This window comes from Balaenoptera physalus (assembly GCF_965194825.1).
Source record: "Balaenoptera physalus genome assembly, chromosome: 15".
Taxonomy (NCBI): Eukaryota; Metazoa; Chordata; class Mammalia; order Artiodactyla; family Balaenopteridae; genus Balaenoptera; species Balaenoptera physalus.
The window spans coordinates 46,627,957-46,647,491 of NC_138894.1; the positions used below are offsets into that span (position 1 = coordinate 46,627,957).

The 19,535-nt window shown below is 39.5% G+C and overlaps 1 protein-coding gene and 1 long non-coding RNA gene across 9 annotated transcripts in view; one reads left to right on the forward strand and one right to left on the reverse strand.

The window, feature by feature from the left end:
* PAPOLG (poly(A) polymerase gamma) overlaps positions 1 to 5,252 on the reverse strand; it is a 33,680-nt gene extending 28,428 nt beyond the window's left edge. Inside the window, exons 1-3 of one of the 3 annotated variants that reach the window (XM_082426573.1) lie at positions 4,975 to 5,252; positions 2,809 to 2,970; positions 1,263 to 1,314 (exon numbers count right to left, since the gene is read on the reverse strand). In XM_082426573.1, coding sequence (XP_082282699.1) covers positions 1,263 to 1,314; positions 2,809 to 2,970; positions 4,975 to 4,991 — 231 coding nt within the window. In that variant the 5' untranslated portion in view covers positions 4,992 to 5,252. Of the gene's footprint in view, positions 1 to 1,247; positions 1,315 to 2,808; positions 2,971 to 4,974 lie in introns of all 3 variants that reach the window. The other 2 variants (XM_082426572.1, XM_082426574.1) reach the window with 2 other exon arrangements.
* The window catches only part of LOC309643697, a 108,781-nt gene extending 100,214 nt beyond the window's left edge, over positions 1 to 8,567 (forward strand). For 2 of the 6 annotated variants that reach the window (XR_014253983.1, XR_014253987.1), the window contains one exon: positions 8,307 to 8,567. This is a non-coding gene — a long non-coding RNA (uncharacterized lncRNA). Of the gene's footprint in view, positions 1 to 2,978; positions 4,798 to 5,320; positions 5,437 to 7,347; positions 7,392 to 8,293 lie in introns of those variants that run through there. The other 4 variants (XR_014253995.1, XR_014253996.1, XR_014253997.1 and 1 more) reach the window with 4 other exon arrangements.
* Positions 8,568 to 19,535: the final 10,968 nt, after the last annotated feature.

A 19,535-nucleotide genomic window follows, 5' to 3' on the forward strand; every position in this document is an offset into this window, starting at 1 on the left:
TGCCTGAGCTCTGTCCTGAGGTTGCACAGGTGAATAAGACAGGTTTATTTCTTAAGGAGTTCATCAGCTAGTAGCAGAGAAACAAGCATGAAATTTTTTTTTTATTATTACTCATGACTAGCATTTCACCTGCTCAGAATTCAACCTAACTGAAAACCTCTACTATTGACAACCCTGCTGTGAGCTCACAAATGAGCCAGTCATTTGGCAGCAAAAGTAAGCAGCGTAAAGACCATTTATTTAAACTCAATGACTGTAGATTAGCACAGTCCCTCATAACCTTATTCAGAGCCCATTTTTTAAAAGAACCAATTTTATATATGTATCATAAGTACAGAAGGAAATAATAAAAGTTGTAAAAGAAAGAATTCTAACAGGTGTTTATCTAATTTCTAAACTGATGCAGATTAATGGGCAGAAAGGGATTTGACAGAGAGACACTACTGCTGTGAGCCATTAACTTTCAGCTGAATGCTGTTAAGAGATGGGAAAACGGTTAAAAAAAAAAAAAAAACCTAAAATTTAAAATACAACAGTTTGAGCCACTTAGTGAAGGGGCAAATAGTATTACCCAGTTGAACATGCCCTACCTCATTTTACTATAGCCAGTAAAATAATATTCATAGTGATGATTCCCTGACAAATGAGAATTCAATTATACTCAAAATACTCTAAGAAAGCAAGAAAAATGTAATCGATTTTAGAAGAAAAATAGTTAAGCTACCAGAGGGGGGAAAAAGTTGTGTAAGTATAAATTAGGGTTTGCAAACTCCTATGTCTCATGGGCCAGGCAGGTATGCAAATGACAAAAGTATACACATAAGAAACACAGAAACTGATAAATGACAGTTGCTGTGTCAGAGAGAGCAGGGAGTGATGGGGACCATGAAGCACCGAAGGGGAGGAGCCCAATTCCATTCAAGCCTCTCTCTGCCTTGCACAAAAGAAGGCCCAGTGCTGCCAGACCTGGTATTTCACAATAAGTCTGCAATCTGGCTTTTAAAGTAAAATCTCAGTATTTAAATTTTGATCTACTACATGTGAGTCAAGCAAGACATTTATGTGGAATTGCAGTCAGACACTGGCTACCTCTGGGGTAAATCCTCACTTATTTAGGACTCAATATCTATACCAATTCATTTCCAAGTATACTAAAAAGTTTTAATGTATCTCTGATTATTCTCAACTCTGCATCTTACTACCAGGACATAATGAAACTATGAATTCAATTTGGTTTAGAGTCTTACCTTACTCTCACTGACCTCAGAAATCCATTCTTTTACTAAATTGTTCAGTTTACCAAGAACAACCAGCCTATAATAAAAAATAACATGCTTTAGATGAAAACAAACAAACACCAAAAACAAACAGTATTTTAAAAAGTAATTAAACATATAGGCAGTACCTTTGTGTTGGTGCTAGAGTAAAAGCATATTATACACGTGCTAATGCTATCACATCTGTTGACACATGGCACATCTCTTTGGCATTCTTAGGTTCCTAAGAGTTCCAAAGAGACGATAAATGTGATGACAGTATTTTGGTCTTTGAGCTATTTTCAAAATTCAAAAAGCCTAATAAAAAAATCAAAATTACCTTCAATAAAGCTGCAGAGGCCAACTGAACTGTCAACTTTCTTGGCCTTACTATGGAATAAAATCAATTCAGTGTGGTGATAATAGAGGTTAGCATTCTCTCACTGACAGTTATGAGTTTTTGGATAATAAAAACAGGTAAATAATTTATTGGCTAATTTTTATAAAATTTACTTAATAAAAGCAATTTGATATTAAAACAAACTTGCAACCAATGGCATATCCAAATCCAGATTTAAAAAAAAAAAAAGAAAGATAGAAGAGTTGAGGCATTTCAAAGATAACACATGAAAAACTGAATTCCTGATCTGTCCGAACCTGCTTCTCCTTCAGCCTTCCCCAGGTAATGGAATCCCATCCTTCGAGATGCTGAGACCAAAAATCTTGGCATCATCCTTGACCCCTCCCCTCCCACCCCCTCACATTCCACAGTCATTAAACCACCCTACTTTTAAAATACATCCAGAATTCTACTACTTCTTATCACTTCCACTGCCATCCCTAGTTCTGGCCACCATCATGTTTTTCCTTGGGTTATTATAATAGCCTCCTAACTAGTTTCCCTGCTTCTGCCTTTGACCCCCCTTCAGACTATGCTCGGTAAAGCAGCCAGAGTGACTATGTTAAACATGAGTAAATCATGTCAATCTTTTGCTCAAAATCCTAACAGCTTCCCATCTCACTCAGAGTAAAAGCCAAAACCATTATAAATGGCTTTCAAGGTCCTAAGTGACCTTTCCTTCCAAGCTCCTTCCCACCTCATTTACTTTAAGCCCACATTCCCCTTCTTATTCACTCTACTTCACATACCTAGGCTACCCTGCTGTCTATTTCTTAAATATACCAGGTACACTCCCACCTCAAGCCTTCTACCTAGAATGCTCTTCCCTCATACCCACAAAGCTCCTCCCTCACCTTTAAAATTTCCCTCAAATATCAATGAGGCCTTCCCTGACAACCTCCTCTCCCAGCTTCATTCTTCTCAGCAGCACTTGTCATGTGTAACACTGTATTTATTTTACTTACTTGGCTAATTGTTAGTTTCCTCCTCTAACCTTCAACTAAAATATAAACTCCAGGAGGGCCAAGTTTTCTCTTCATTTTGTCATTTTTATATCCCTAGGCAGGGACATAATTGGTACTTGATATATGTTCATAGAATTAATGATTAAAGAATGTACTATAAAATATTTTGCATTTTTAAGTGACATACCTGTAGTTCAATTCTTCCTCATCTTCAAACACTCCAAATGGTTTCATGGCATCAATTAATTTCTGTGTGTAAATATGATCAATTTCTTTCGGACATGCCAAGCTAATTGGAGAGGTGATTCCATAATGCTTTTGTTGACGCTGGCTGTCCAGCATGGTGTTTCTGTTCAAGAAAAATGAAACAGCAGAAAAAATTTAAAGTATGATATACTGATACATTAAATCTCTCAATCCACTCATTACTTTAGCTACCTTAAAAGTTTACTGAATACTAATGGTTGGAGCCCCCGCTTTTTTTTTTTAAGGAAAAAAGGATATTTTGTGCTTATGTTGATGAAGGACTATTCATACTGCCTCAAGCTTGCATGGTTAGGATGTCTTTTCAAGCCAAAAGCAGGCTGTGTTGGCATCAGGACAGCTGTACCAACACCACTCAGCTCAAATGCAAAGAGCCTGAATGGGAGCTGGGCCAGGGCCACCTCCACTACACACCCTGCAGACTTAAGTCAAGTACCATCTACAGTCAGTCTTTGAAAAGCAGTCAGCCACTTGAAAGAAAGCTCTAAGTAAAAACAATACCCCCCCCCCAGAAACAAAAACATCCCATTAGCAGGTCCTTGTGAAATAGTCTAGCTTTTAAAAAGAAATCACAACTAGATTTGTTCCCTGGAAACCGACATTAACATTCCTTGCTTACATCACAGTTTATCCTAACATTCTGTCACTCTAGTTAACTGTTTTCTTCATTCTCTAAGTGAAGTCTATGACACCAGCTACCTTGGGCCCCACTTTCTTATCTCTATGCTGAAAAAGTTGGCTATCAAGGTCCCTACTAGCACTAAAATTCCAAATCCATTATTCTGAACCTCCCTCATCTAGACAGGAAAAAAAAGCAAGCAACAGAATTCCACATTCCCTTCCACTCATCAATTCCACTTATAAGTAAACACCCCTGGAGCAAGTCTAGTACAAGTGTACAAGGAGACATGTACAAAAATGTTCACTGCCACACTGTAACATTAAAAACAAACAAAAAGAACTTAGAAATGACCTAAAATAATCACTAACAGGAAAAGGACTAAATTAGGGTATATCCCTACAATGGAATACAATACAGTAGTTAATATGAATTAATTAGAGCTGAAAATACTATCATGGACAAATCTCAAAGATACTATGTTGCACTAAAGAAGTTGTTGAATGACAAGTGTGATACTAGTTATATAAAGCTTAAAAACAAGTAAAACAATGCCAATTATGGACACATACATATGTAGTAATAGCATAAAAAAACATGCAGCAATAAGCATCAAATTTGGAACTGTGGGGAACTCTGGAGAGGGAGGTGGATGGACCAGTGAAGAAGGTAACAGAATCCTTCAGATGTATTCGGTATGCTTGTTTTCTTTTAAATAAAGGTATGTGTGTACACACACACACACACACACACACACACACGGAACGTTATGCTTTGGGAGAGATGGATGGTGGCTACACAAATGATGCTTATGTTATTCTCTGCATTTTTCTGTATGTTTAAATTATTTCCTAATAAACCAAAATGTAAGAAGCTACAACAAAATCTTGCCAAGCATGGACACTGTTTCTGACTTATCAAAGTATGAGCAGGAGGTATAGACCGGCAGATGTACTGTGGATAGGTGGGGAGACCAAGGGAGGGTGAAAAGACCATAGTCATTACGAAAGAGAAACCCATGGGCTGGGATAGGTCATTCACTCCAGGAGACGTGGAGACAGCCGGTCAGGAAAGGAGGAGGGGGAGGGAGGGGGATGGTATTTGCGCCAATGCAGACAGGAGCAGAGACCGGCTCAGACAGCGCTGGGGGCAGGAGAGTGACCGACAATTTCTCCCCACGGACACACGCGCCTCTCTTCCGCCGCAACCTTGTCTGGGGGCGTCCTCAGAGGTAGGGCAGCCAGGGGCAGATGGGGACTCCTGCAGTCCCCGAGTCTGTGCAGCGGTGGCCAGGTGAGCCGCCGGGTGTAGGGGAGGTGCCCTTGCCGAACGGCCGGGAGAGGGGAAGGAGACCACCGAGAGAGCTCAGGGCACGGCGCGAGGGGCAGGGAACAGAAACGGGGTGCCAGGCCGGCCACCCCAGCCCACCCCGTTATGCCTCGCCCCCAACCGCCGGCCCCCACCACTTACGCAGACATCTCTTTCATCGCTTCCTGCGCCTCCCTCACCGGCGAGTCTTTCGCTCTGGAGTCCTGTTCTTGCTCTTCCCTTCTCCTCCTGTCCACTTTCCTCCGCTCGCTTGTAGCTCGCTTGCTCGCTCACTCTCTCACTTACTACGGCCGAGGCATCCAACCGAGTAGTGAAAACACCAGAAAACCGGCTCTATTTATGACAATACAGCGCGGCCGACGCCAATATGGCGCCGCTTCCCAGCCTGCCCCTCGCGCGCTGCGGCCCCGCCCCCGAAGGCCTGGACACGCCCCCGAAGGCCTGGACCCGCCTTGACCCCGCCCCCTCTCCCTTTGGGTCCCTGGAGGCTCCGGTGGCCCCGCCCACAGAGGCGCCGGCTCCGGCTGCCAACACCGGTACGAAGGAGCGTTTGGTCCCCTCCTTTGTCAGTGCGACTGTCAATCCAGGCTAACTGCTTGGAAGGTAATTGGAACATGTTTTCCTTGTTTCTCTTATTCTCTTATGAAAGCCTATATCATATATATTTTAAAACTTCACAGCCTTGCCTAGCGAATACTATTTTAACTCTTCCATTTTACCACACTTTTAATGTAATCGGTTATAGTCATAAATAATCTAATCAACCCACTCGTTGAGGAGATTATGTCGTGAAAAGGTCACACCCAGGAACGTGTGACTTTGCAGTTACCCCGGAGAGAAGCAAGCCTGTAAATTGGAGGCTAACTGTTCACCTCTAAGTACCGCCCCTGGTTCATGGCATTCTAGCAGTTAGGTAAGGGAGGTTGATAGGAAGGCTGGCAGTTTGCAATAGGAGGATAAATACAAGGCTGAATCAAAATCGCACACTTTCAAATAGTGGAGATCATGTTCCGTGTGAATGTGAGGATGAAAACGGGAAAATGATGACAAATTTTAAAAAGTTAAAGGGCAGAAACAATTTAAAACGCTAAGTCGTTACAAGGAAAAGAATGTCAAGAAGCTGCTTTTTCTTGGAATGTGACACAGTAGATAGAGAAGACAGAATCATAGAGAAGACAGAATTATTCATTCAAAAATATTTATTGAAAATCTAATCTGTGCCAAGCACTGTGTGAGGCTCCGGTGCTTTAATCGTGCATAAAACCAGATGTATATTCTTTAATTTTATGGAGTTTAGAGTTTAGTGAGGAAACAGTCAAATATAAGTGATATTCTTCTGTTGTAGAACTAAATAGCCTACTATGTGTCAGGCACAGGAGATACTTAATTCCCGCTCTTGAGAATTCACAGTCTAGTGAAGGAGAACAAGCATATACAAAGATCATTAAAATATAGTATGGTCCATGATAAGATGGGGTCAGGGCATTTAGGGAAGCCTAAAGCAAGCCGCCTAAACTTGAGGGCTGGGAAGGTCAATAGTGGCTTCCTGGAATAGGGTATTCGGTTAAATCAGCAAGATTTGGGAGTAGGGATTGGGTGCAGGTGGTAGGGAGAAGGCAAACCTATCCCAAGCAGGATACAGTAATAGGTAGCATGAGCTTCAGTGTGAGGGAAACCCAAATTTGAATTCTAGTTTTGCTACTTGCTAGTTTTGTGACCTGAGGGAAATTAACCTTAAAAAGTCCTTTCGTCATCTGGAAAATGAATAGGATTGTAAGAGAATTAAATGAGAAGAGTATGTATAGCCAATATGAATCTCAGTCCAAAAGTTCAGACATGCAAGAAATATCACTTTATTTTCTAAAACTTAATTTTTGACCCTGAGCCCCGCATTCTTCTGAGCTGGCTGACAGTCTTGGTTATCCTGGGTCTTTCCCTTCCCACTTCTTGAGACTTAGGTATTGGGGGAGTTAGGGCAAATTGTGTACATCTGGCCCTGGGCCCTGGTAAATGCACCTTCCTGTCCTCTTGGCACATGGGCCTCGAGGGTCCTTGCTGCCTCTAGGTTTTGTCTAGGGCTCATCGGAAGGGCTTGTGGTCTCAGCCCAGAAGCATCACAGGGCTAATTCTTCTCCTACCTCTCCCCATCTCCCCAGCAGTTTAGGGAATCTTGCCAGACTGGGAGACAGAAAGTCTCCTTTCCTCAAGGTTTCTAACCAAGACATTTGTTACTAGCTGCACAGAGTTCTCTTCAGGGCTCAGCCTTGTTTCAAACCCCAAAGCCAGAAAGAGTTGCAGGCTGATTCTGTTATCTGCACGGGGCAGAGTCCTTAGCTCAGCGCCAGGAACATAGGATTCGATAAATCTAACTCTTATTTATATTGATTACCATAACTCTTATCTCCTAATTTTTCTCTTTGTTTATGTATTTAATTTTGAAATATTTCTTTTCCTTCTTTCCTTTCTCTTTTTTCTCTTATAGAATGCTTTTGTTTTGCTTTTTTCTCTGTATAGAATGCTTTGTTTGCTCTTACCTGCTGCTGTAACTTGGAAGAAAGGTAAACTCTGCTTTCAATTCTACTAGTTCAAGGAAATCCTAAAGTGTTTCAAAGACAGCTTTAAGCCTTTATTTATGTAATTATCAAAGTCAACATCAGAACAATACTTTTTAATTCTGTTTTACGTTATTATTTGTAGTTTGCCTCATTTTTAGTTGTTTCTTCCCATTTTCCCCATCTTTGTTAGTCTACCTGGGATCAAATGCCAGTCCCCAACCCCCATTTCAATAAGGACACTTTCTTTCAAGGAAGAATATGTTTTCCTTTGTGTGTGTGTGGGGGGGGTGGTCTACATTGTAGCTGTACTTTTTAAGCTAAAATTTTCCAATTACAAATGTAACCCATGGGACTTCCCTGGCAGTTCAGTGGTTAAGACTTGCCTTCCAATGCAGGGGGTGCGGGCTCGATCCCTGGTCAGTCGATCCCTGATCCCAATGCAGGAGGTGCTAAGATCCCACATGCCTCATGGTCAAAAAACCAAAACATAAAACAGAAGCAATATTGTAACAAATTCAATAAAGACTTTAAAAATGGTCCACATCAAAAAAACAAAACAAAACAAAACACAAATGTAACCTATGTTTGTAAAAAAAGAAAAGAAAGAGTGGAAATCTCTCCCTCCCTTCCATTCCTAACTCCATTTTTACTCCCCAGGGAACCATTATTAACGGCTGGGTATCTATCCTTCCAGAAGGTTTTCAATATAACCCAAACCACATATAAACATGTACCAGAGGTTTTGATTTTATTGTTTTTTAATTTTGAAAAAAAAAATAAAGGGGTCATACTGCACGTGTTGTCCTGCTCTTTGATTTTTTTTTAACCAAAAAAATCATGAGCATCTTTCTATGGTAGTAAATGTTATGGACTGAATTGTGTCCCCAAAATTTCATATGTTGAAGTTCTATTTTCCAGCACCCAAGAATGTGACTATATTTGGAGAGTTTAAATAAGGTCATTAGTGTGGCCCCTACTCCAGTACAACTGATGTCCTTATAAGAAGAGGAAATTTGGACACAGATGGCACAGAGGAAAGGCAATGTGAAAGCACAGGAGAAGACGGCCACTTACAAGCCAAGGAGAGAGGCCTCAGAAGAAACCAACCCTGCTGACATGTTGTCTCAGATTTCTAGCCTCCAGAACTGTGAGAAAATAAATCTTTGTTGTTTAAGCCTCCCACCTAGTCTGTGTTACTTTCTTATGGAAGCCCTAGCAAACCAATATAGGAAATATACACCTACTTTTTCTTTTTAACAGTAATATGGTATTCTTTATCATAAATAATATGTAATGTTTATCAAAATATATTTAACCATTTCACTGGTTCATTTGTCTCAGATTTGTTTATATTATAAATAATGCTATAGTAAACATCCTTATACATATATCCTCTACACTTGTATCATTAGTCATTAATAGATTCTTAATGATGGAATTACTATGTCAAAGGGTATGTATATTTAAAAATAAAATTTATCAGACAGAGAAAGACAAATATGATATCGAAAACATATCACAGAATCTAAAACAATGATACAAATGGGACTTTCCTGGTGGTCCAGTGGCTAAGACTCTGCACTCCCAATGCAGGGGGCCGGGGTTCGATCCCTGGTCAGGGAACTAGATCCTAACCTGCCGCAACTAAAAGTTTGCAGGCTGCAACTAAAGATCCTGAGTGCTGTAACTAGACTTGGCGCAGCCAAATAAATAAATAAATATTTTAAAAATAATAAAAAATGATAAAAATGAACTTACAAAACAGAAATAGACTCACAAACATAGAAAACAAACTTATGGTTACCAAAGGGGGAAGGGGGGAGGGGTAAATTAGGAGTCTGGGATTAGCGGATACAAATTACTATATATAAAATAGATAAACAACAAGGACCTACTGTACAACACAGGGAGCTATACTCAATATCTTGTAACCTATAATGGAAAATAATCTAAAAAAAGAATCTAATTTATACATATATGTATAACTGAATCACTTTGCTGTACACATGAAACTAACACAACATTGTAAATCAACTATACTTCAATAAGAAATAAATAAATAAATAAATAAAATTTATATATTCCAAATTGTCCCCCAAGAAGGTTATACCAATTTACACTCTAACCAACAATGTGTATGAGATGGTCTATTTCCTTAAACCTTCACAAATGCTAGATATTAAAAATGCTTTTTATCCTTATTATGAAAATTACAAATGTGCAGAAAAGTAGAGAGAGTAGTGGAATAAAGCCATATACCTATCACTTAGATTTAATAATTATTTTAACATTTTGTCATATGTTTCACTTTTTTTAAATTGAAGTTTTTTTAAATACAGACATTGTGACTTCTAAATATTTCACTCCTAATATTTTTTTCCTCCAGTTTTGTTGAGATATAATTGACAAATAGCACTCTGTAAGTTTAAGGTGTACAGCATAATGATTTGATTTATTGGGTTGGCCAAAAATTTCGTTTTCTGTAACATCTTATGGAAAAACTCGAACTTTTTGACCAACCCAACACATACATCATGAAGTGATTATCACAGTAGGTTTAGTGACCATCTATCATCTCATATAGATACAAATTTAAAGAAATAGCAAAAAATTTTTTTCTTTTGATGAGAACTCAGGATTTACTTTCTTAACTTTCATATATAACATACAGCAATGTTAATTGTATTTATCATGTTGTACATTACATCCCTAGTACTTAGTTGTCGTGTAACTGGAAGTTTGTACCTTTTGACTGTCTTTGTCCAATTCCCCCACCCCCACCTCACGCCTAAATGTTCTGATATGCATATCTAAATAAGAACACTTCCCTACAGAACCACAATAATATCAACACTCCCAAGTTTCCCCCACTTGTCCCCAAAATGTCTTTGCAGCAAGTTTGTTCATATTAGAATCCAATCAAGAACTATGATTGCATTTGGTTGTTGGGTCTCTGAAGTGTACTTTAATCTAGAACAGACACTCCTTTTCCCGTCCCTCCTTATCTCCCTCTCACACCCTCCAGCTTTTTATTTTTCCTATGACACTGACTTGGAAAGACCAGGATAGTTGTTCCCTAGAATGTCCTAATTTCTGGATTTTTCTGATTGTCATTTAATAATAACCCCCATATTTTCTATTGTTGGAAGTTAACTCTGAAGTCTTAGTTAGATTCAGGCTAAACACTGCATCACATAATGGTGTAACTAGGAGTCACATAATGAAGCTCTGGTTATTCCATTGTTGTTGATATTAAGATTGACCACTGGGTTTATGTGGTGACAATCATCTTGGAACTAGCTAGTGATCTGTGAGGTGATAATTTTGGCACCAGGTGAATATCCAGCTCTCTATCAAACTTTTACCTAGTAGTTTTATCATCCACTGATAATTCTTGACTTAATTATGTCCTTAGGGGTTGCAAATTGTGATTTTCAAATTCTGTCTACATTCATAGCTGGCATTTTTCTTGAAAGAAGTGCTTTTCCTCATCAACTAGGACTATTAGGTCACCCTGTGATACAATTACTATTGCAAACGAAAAATATTCCTGTCCCTTTCAGAGTTAAGAACTTGGTGTAATGGTCACCTGCAAAGAAGTTTTTATTTATTTTCTTTGCTTGCCTGATTGTTTTATTACTCTTACTTTTTTTTTTTTTTTGAGTATCATATGGACTCATGGTTTCTTGTATAGTCAGTGTTTTTCAATCAATTACAGTCATTGTTCTTTTGATGCTAAAATAGTCCCAAATTTGGCCAATAGGTTCCTCTGTCAAGCTGGTTCCTCTGTTAGTATTCAAAAAGAATTATTTGAAATTAATATAATAGGTTGGAAAGTGGTATTTCTTTGTGACTTTAACTTGCATATTTCTGATCAGTGGTGAAAGTGATCATCTTTCATATTTTACCAGCCATTTGTATTGTATTTCTTTCTGTGAGGCTTGCCTATTCATATTTTTTTGTCTATTTTTTTTTTTTTTTTGGTAAAAGTGTATTTACACCAATTATCAAGTCTCATCCCTACAAATGAAATGTTTTCAGTACTTACTGCCAGTCTCTTCCAGCTTCAACTTCCCTATGCTTGAATTTTTTCTTTTGATCATCTCTTGCTCTAGAATGTGTCTTGAAATAGCTTGTTCACAAACGGGGTATGTATTCTTAGTTCTGGCATATTTGAAAATGCCCTTCTATTAGATAATAACATTTCCTTGAAAGCTTGGTAAATGTTGCTTTATTGTTACCTGAAGGGTCTTGGACACTTGTAAGATTCTTATTTTTGAAGATTAAAAATTCTCCCTAAATAGGCCTTTGTATGACAGTCTTTTCCTAAAATATGTCTGGAACAAAATAAACATTCAAAAACTTTTCTGAATCTTTTTTAAAAATTAGGTAAAATTTATTTCTACTTTAAAATTTATTATTGCTTCTGTTTATCAATCAGCTTTTTTTTTTTTTCGGTTCATTCAGGTAAATAGAATTTCACCTTGAGAGAGTTTTAAAATGTTAGTACAAGTAATTCAGGAAAAACTCTTTAAAAATTAATATTTTAGGGGGCTTCCCTGGTGGCGCAGTGGTTGAGAATCTGCCTGCCAATGCAGGGGACACGGGTTCGTGCCCTGGTCTGGGAGGATCCCACATGCCGCGGAGCAACTGGGCCCGTGAGCCACAACTACTGAGCCTGCGCGTCTGGAGCCTGTGCTCCGCAACAAGAGAGGCAGCGATGGTGAGAGGCCCGCGCACCGTGATGAAGAGTGGCCCCCGCTTGCCACAACTAGAGAAAGCCCTCTCAGAGAAACGAAGACCCAACACAGCCATAAATAAAATTTAAAAAAAAAACAAAAAAAAACTAACAGACTACTGCGAGAGGTAAACAAATTCACAAATTATTTTTAAAAAAATTAATATTTTAGCTTTTTAAGATATACTGGGCTGTTTACTTGTCTGTAGGACAAGTAGGGGCCATATCTGTCTTGCTCACCTGCTCATCCTCAGAACTTAGCACAGGTGTTCAATAAATATTTGCCGAATTAATTTATTTCAAGTATTATTCTCTCTTATATCTTTCTTCATCTCATTGTATCTTCATCTTTTTGCCCCAATTGATAAGCTATCTTCATTTTGCCTTCTCCCTGTAACTTAATGTTCTGATGTGTCTGAATGTAATACAAGTACTCAATTAAAAGTTTTCCATCTCTGAACAATCTTCCATTAACTCTAAGTACTTCCTTTACCCAGCAGATTGTTGTAGCATGGTACTGTTTACACTGGCCATTAGCAGGTTATTACTAACACTCTTTGAAAAATGAATAGAAGAGTATGATCATCCCAAAATGACCTTGGGAGCTAGTACTGAGGTTGCCCACATATCATGCCAGGAAGGACTAGGGTCTCCCCTTCTGCCAGCAGGATGGGCTATGCCCAAACTTAGCTTCCTAGGATAGATTTCTACCCCTAACAGAAGGGGCTGCAACTTCTTTTTTTTTTTTTTAAACCTTAACTATTTTATTTATTTGGCTGTGTAGGGTCTTCACTGCTGCATGAGGGCTTTCTCTAGTTGCGGCGAGCAGGGGCTACTCTTCGTTGCGGTGCGTGGGCTCTCATTGCAGTGGCTTCTCTTGTTGCAGAGCATGTCCTCTAGGCATGTGGCCTTCAGTAGTTGTGGCATGCGGGCTCAGTAGTTGTGGCTCTTGGGCTCTAGAACACAGGCTCAGTAGTTGCGGCACGCGGGCTTAGTTGCTCCATGGCGTGTGGGCTCTTCCTGGACCAGGGCTCAAACCCATGTCTCCTGCATTGGCAGTCAGATTCTTAACCACCTCACCACCAGGGAAGTCCCGGGCTGCAACTTCTTAAGGGCCCCTGAGATCCCCAGGTATTGGGCAGCTGGCACCTAAACTCAGTCACGCTGGCTCTAATCTCTGTTTCCACATTCTGACAAGGCTGCCCTCTCACAATTTTACTCTAAGAAAGTATCATCTCAAGGGACATGTCCCTCTCCTGGAATACACACAGCACCTAGCCATAGCATCCCTCTCTCTAGGATAATGAGAAGACCTGAGACCATGCCATCTTCTCTTCCTGACCCTTGGCTTGTAAGTTTCCCCATTAAAGAGTGTTCCTTAACTCAAGCTGAATGACCATGTGGAATTCACCTCAAGCCCTGTTGCATGATAGGTGGCAACCATGCACGGACTCCCTCCCTACTTTGAACAACAAAAATAAAATATATGGTTGAATTTGTTCTCCATGGATTCATGTCCAATATTGCTCAGTTGACGTTGAACAAATAGGAGTTGGATACTGTCAGAAATTGATATAGGTTCTGATTGTTTGTGCCCCTCGCTCTCCAATGCAAAGGTTAGAACTAGGGTGGAGTCCTCATGATGGGATTAGTACCCTTAGAAAAAGAAACAGGAAGAAGCTTGCTTTCTCTCTTTGCTTTCTGCTTTATGAGGATACAATGAGAAGATTGACATCTGCAAGCTAGCAAGAGGGCCCTCACCAGACACCAAATCTGCTGGTACCCCGATCTTGAACTTCCCAGCCTCCAGGACAGTGAGAAAAAAATTTCTGTGGTTTAAGACACCAAATCTATGGTATCTTGTTATAACAGCCTGAACTAAGACAGGTCCCCAAGCAAAATTTTAATAGTAGGACAACTGATCCGGATGAAATAAAAAGGAAAAGAAGCGGGCAACAATGACATTTCAGATAGGTAGTAATATTTTGTTATCGAATTGTGGGGGAGGACAGAGTGGAATGGGAGAGGTAGTCAGAGTGAAGCCACGTTTTTATCAATGTGTGTAGTGTCTCTGGGAAAAGGACCTTACTCTTTAAGGTTTTATGCTTGGATGACTAGTTTGTGCCTCACTGGGGCCTCAGCCTGTCACCAAGGATGTCAAAGAGGGAGGGGCACCCAAGTGTTACAATTCCTAACAGGCCTCTCAACCTGCTTTTCTTCAGTTCTCTGTGACAGGGTGGTCTCTACCACTCCATGTTAGGGGTGTCAGAGGACACCATCTAGCATCTTTTGCTTACATCCATAATCTGTTGTCTCCTCAAAGAAAAAGGATTACTTTCTGTTTTATTTTGCTACCCAGTTCATTCAGCACTGAATTTTAGTGCAAGCCCTCAGTGTTTCTACTGTGAAATTTCTATTGCTGATGCAGATATTTTGTTTGTACAATTAATTGCCTAAAAAAATGAATTTGGTGCAAAGGAGGGACAAGGGCAGGTGCCTATTCATTTTTCTTTATCTAGAATAATATGTAAAGTCCTGGACATGCTTTAAGCAATTCAAGAGGCCATTGATTAGATGAGTTTGCCCCTGAGAGCAACTCCAATTCCAAGTATCTGAATTTCCTGGTTTATGTTTGTGGGGTGAGGCCCCCTGCATCTTCAAGTATTTTCTTGCATTAAAATCCTGCTAGCTTCATTGGAAGAGCCGTTGCTCTGGGCGCTTTGATGAGTCACACCAAGCAAGGCAGCAATCAACAGCTCTCCTGGGAGGTGTCTTAACTGCCTGAAGTTAGGGATCTCAGCAACCCTTCCCAGCACTTTCTTCTCTATACATTCGGAAGGGCAGAAAAAGTCTTTACGCCAATTTAAAAACTTTTCCCCAGAGCTCGGGGGATTAACATATAAACTTCGTGGACAGGGCAGGTAGGTTCCCTGTTTCCCTCCAAACTGAAGCCAAGATTAATTACGGTATTCACCTGTTCGCGAAACAGGCTGGGTAATGGATCCCGGCTGTGCGCTCCCCGAAGCATCACTAATCCGGCAGTTCTCCGTGGACTCGCTGGCTTTGATCAGCTCCTTCCCTCTCAGCAGGCCAGCACCGTAGCCGCAGGACACAAGTGTTTAGTTTACAATCATGTTAATTTTACTTTCTGTTTGTCTTTAGCAGTTGGAGATTAATGAGTAAAAGGGTGCTTAAATTTTCAACCAGGCTTCTTCTAATCGCTTGTTCGCATTGTTGCTGGCAGTTTTATTACTTTGATTTCCTGAATCAATCAGGTATACGGTTTCCTTGTCCAATATCGGTTATGGTACAGGAAAAGACAGTCCTACCAGGAACTGTTGCTGCCGCTTTGGATTCCACAAAAAGCGATTGTCAAAATAGCACCTTTGTAATGACTTTTCATAGGATTCCATTGCTGAATGCATCCCTGGCATTTTTAACAAACCCAAGTATTTTACAAAGGATGTTGCTATACTCATTTTTTTCATAGCTAAGGAATCAAATGAGCCTTTATCTGATGGGATGGTGAAAATTAACTCTGAACTGAATTTGGAGTAAATTCTTTAGAAGAGGAGGTTGGGGAGTTCCCTGGTGGCCTACTGATTAGGATTCCAGGCTTGCACTGCCATGGCCTGGGTTCAGTCCCTGCTTGGGGAACTGAGATCCCACAAGCCACGCAGCGTAGCAAAAAAACAAAAAACAAAAAACAAAAAAAAAACAACAAAAAAATTGAAGAGGATGCTACTATAGCTCTGAATTCTGTCTTTTGAACTGAGGAAAACAAACTCCATTCCATTGCAGGTTTTCTTCAATGTGTGCTTCCTGGCGTGTATATAAACAAGCAAGGGCTGGATGATTCTCTCTCAAAGAAGCTTCATATCAAAGAAATCTCCCTCGGGTCTAATACATTGTAATGGAGATTTTGTACACACAGTGCCACTGAGTATTGTTCTTGGCAGTAAGGAACAAGGATAACTTTGCTTTAACATGGCGATGATTTTTCTTCTTTTTTTTTTTTTCTATATTCTTTTATTTGAAATTGAAAAATAATGCATTTATGAATTGTCTGTAACAAAAATTAGAAATATTTTAAAATATATACAAAAGAAACTAAGGAAAAAAGTCAAACCTATTGATTTGTTATTAAAATTATTTCTGATCTTATATTTTTTTTACTTAATATGACCATTTATGAAAAAGATGCTTTAATGTCTAATACAATATATTTCTAATGTACTTGCTTTAAATAATTTAATGATATTTTGTTTGGATATATGTTTATAACATATTCTCTTGGTATATTACATGCCCAGTGCTTAAAATGGTGTCTGGTATATATTAGGTGTCTATATATTTTTACTGAATATATGAATAAATGGGTGAGATATCCAGAAATTATCTATTTCTAAATCTTAAAATACATAGGGTTTCTTTTGTATTCTCTTTTATTTGGAGATTTGTTTAGAAGATTTTGACCTGAGGGAAAAATATGGGGCTAGGTATTCTGAAGGGCGTGTGGGTTCAACTGTTCCACAGTCCCTTAGTTAAAAACTTTGCCAATTCAAAACTTTGTAGGCTAATCTTACTCCTAGTTCTTACTGCCACTGATCTTGGCATCTTGGTCTGCTCAGAACACTCATATTTGTTTGTCTTAAGCTTTTCCATCAGTCTTGTTTCATCTGCTTTATATTTTCCAAAAAGTTCCCGATATTCTTGACTGTTGGTGGCATCCTTCTTGAGTGAACTCCATCAATCGACTTGAATCAGAAATTCTATTGAATCCTTATGATCTGTGCATTTAAGTTTTCCTTCACATTAGGTGATGCTTTCTTCTATTATCTTTGAATATTTTCTTCTATATGTTCTATTCAAGAAGAAAACTAGCTGCATATTTCAACTCCGCTATTTTCCATATAGATTATTTATTCTCACTTTAATCTCTTTGTTCCTTTTCTCTGCATTTTGACTTTTTCTCAAGTCTTTGGCACTGAATCTGACACCCATTCGCTTTTCTCTTGTATTTTTTCTGCTATTTTCTAAAGGTTTAAAATTTTGCTCTTGCATTACTCATTCACATAGGGATGATTTTTCTAAAGTGCAAACCTGATCATGATACTTCTTGGCTTAACACCCTTTAATGTCCCCTATGTCCTCTGGATCATGTCTGACAAGTCTACAGACACATCTCTCCACCCTACCAGCTCCTAACACAATCCTGGTCGGGAGGAGGCCCTTACTGAGATGTTTGAGGCATTGAGGAAAGAATTTCATCTTGGGGCACTGAAATGAAGACGCATTCAGGGGTCTGTCCAGCTGTCCCAAGGGTATAATGGCATTTCTCAGGACCTCTAGCCTGGGTGATGTGTGATACCCATTTTGTAAGCCCACTAGGGCCCTTCCTCACCCTCCAAAACTCTAGGGAGGATATGTGAGAGATGGGCCTTAAGAGCGAGCTTGTGAGACTTCACCATGCAGCTGTGTGTGAAGGACAATGAAGAGAAGATGGGCACTATGCTATTGGGGGTAGAGATAAGATCCCACAAGCTGTGGGCTTGTGGGATGCTGCTCTGGCAGGTTACATTTTCTAAAGACGGCCTCACCAATATATATCACGTGTTCTCCTTACAATGTGACTTGCCACTCCTCCACTGAGAGATGGGGCCTATGTTCCCAACCCTTGAGACTGAGTGGGCTTTTGTAACCAGTAGTTTGGTGGAATGATGCTGTGTGACTTCTAAGGCTAGATCATAAAAGGCAAAGCAGCTTCCCTCTGCCTGCCTCTTGGGACACATGCCTTGGGAACCCTGAGCTGCTATATAAGAAGTCCTAACCACACCAAAGCTGCTGTGCTGGAGATGTGCGCTAACCACGCAGAGTTAGAGGGGATGTTTGAGGAGCCCCAGGTGTTCCAAAATCCAGCTGTTGGAGTCTCCTCAGCCTAGGCACCAGGGATTTGAGTGAAGAAGCTTTTGAGATAACTCCAATCCCAACCAATCAGACTTAAACCTCATAAGAGACCTTGAGCAGAACTGAGTCTGCTGAGTTGCTCTGGAATTCTTGACAGACACTATGAGAGATAAAAATGGTTATTATTGTTCTAAGCCGTTAAGTTTTGGTGATTTGTTACATAACCGTAGCATATGGGAAAGGGAGCCTAAAACATTTACCAAAATTGACCATAACCTGGGCATAAATTAAACCAAATAATATTTGAGATTTTTTTTTTAGCCATTTGGGGGTAACTGCAATTTAGTCTTAAAATAAGAACCTAGCAAATACCTTAACAATTGTGTATAACCAGGTTGAGTTTATTCCAGCAGAGCAAGGTTGGTTTAACATTAAAACATTAATCAGGGACTTCCCTGGTGGCGCAGTGGTTAAGAATATGCCAGCCAATGCAGGGGACACGGGTTCGAGCCCTGGTCCGGGAAGATCCCACATGCCGCGGAGCAACTAAGCCCATGCACCACAACTACTGAGCCTGCGCTCTAGAGCCTGCGAGTCACAACTACTGAAGTCCATGCACCTAGAGCCCGTGCTCCACAACAAGAGAAGCCACCACAATGAGAAGCCCGGGAACAGCGAAGAAGAGTAGCCCCCGCTCACCGCAACTAAAGAAAGCCCGCGTGTAGCAACGAAGACCGAACACAGCCAAAAAAAAAAAAAAAAAAAAAAAACGTTAATCAGTGTAATTAACTATGTTTACAGAATAAAGGCAAAGTATTGTTAACTTAATAGAGAAAAAAAGGGCATTTGGTAAAATTCTACATATATTCATGACTGAAAAAAAAGGTCTAGTGCCAATGGATAGAAAGAATCTTCCCTAATGTGTTAAGTGATTCTCCAAATATCTATAGCAAATATTGTATTGAAGAGTAAAATATCAAAACCTTTCCCCCTGAAATTGGGAACAAGAGAAGGATACACACTATCACCATTTCTATTTAATATTGTCCTAGACAGTAAAAAAGGCAAGAAACAAAATAAAAGGTATAAGGCTTTGTAACAGGAGGAAAAAACTGTCATTATATATAACTGACATACTTGTATATTTAGAAAATTCATAAATAATCTACCCATAAATTATTAGAATGAAAAGAATTTTAAAAGAGTTAAAACATTACACATTATAGAGAAGTGAGAGTCTAGAGAGGTTGATGGATACAAGTTTAATCTACTATAATCAACTGAATTTCTATATACCTTCAACAATCAGAAAATGATAGTTTAAAAATAGCATTAAAATAGCATCAAAAAACTCAAAACATATGAAATAGGGGAAATAGGGAAAATAGGTAACCTTACAGTTGAGAAGACTGGCAGATACTACTTCAACCAAGTGGGCAAAATTAACATTACCAGCAAAGGGAAAAATGGACATTATGTACCTCCTGATATGGTGCACAAAG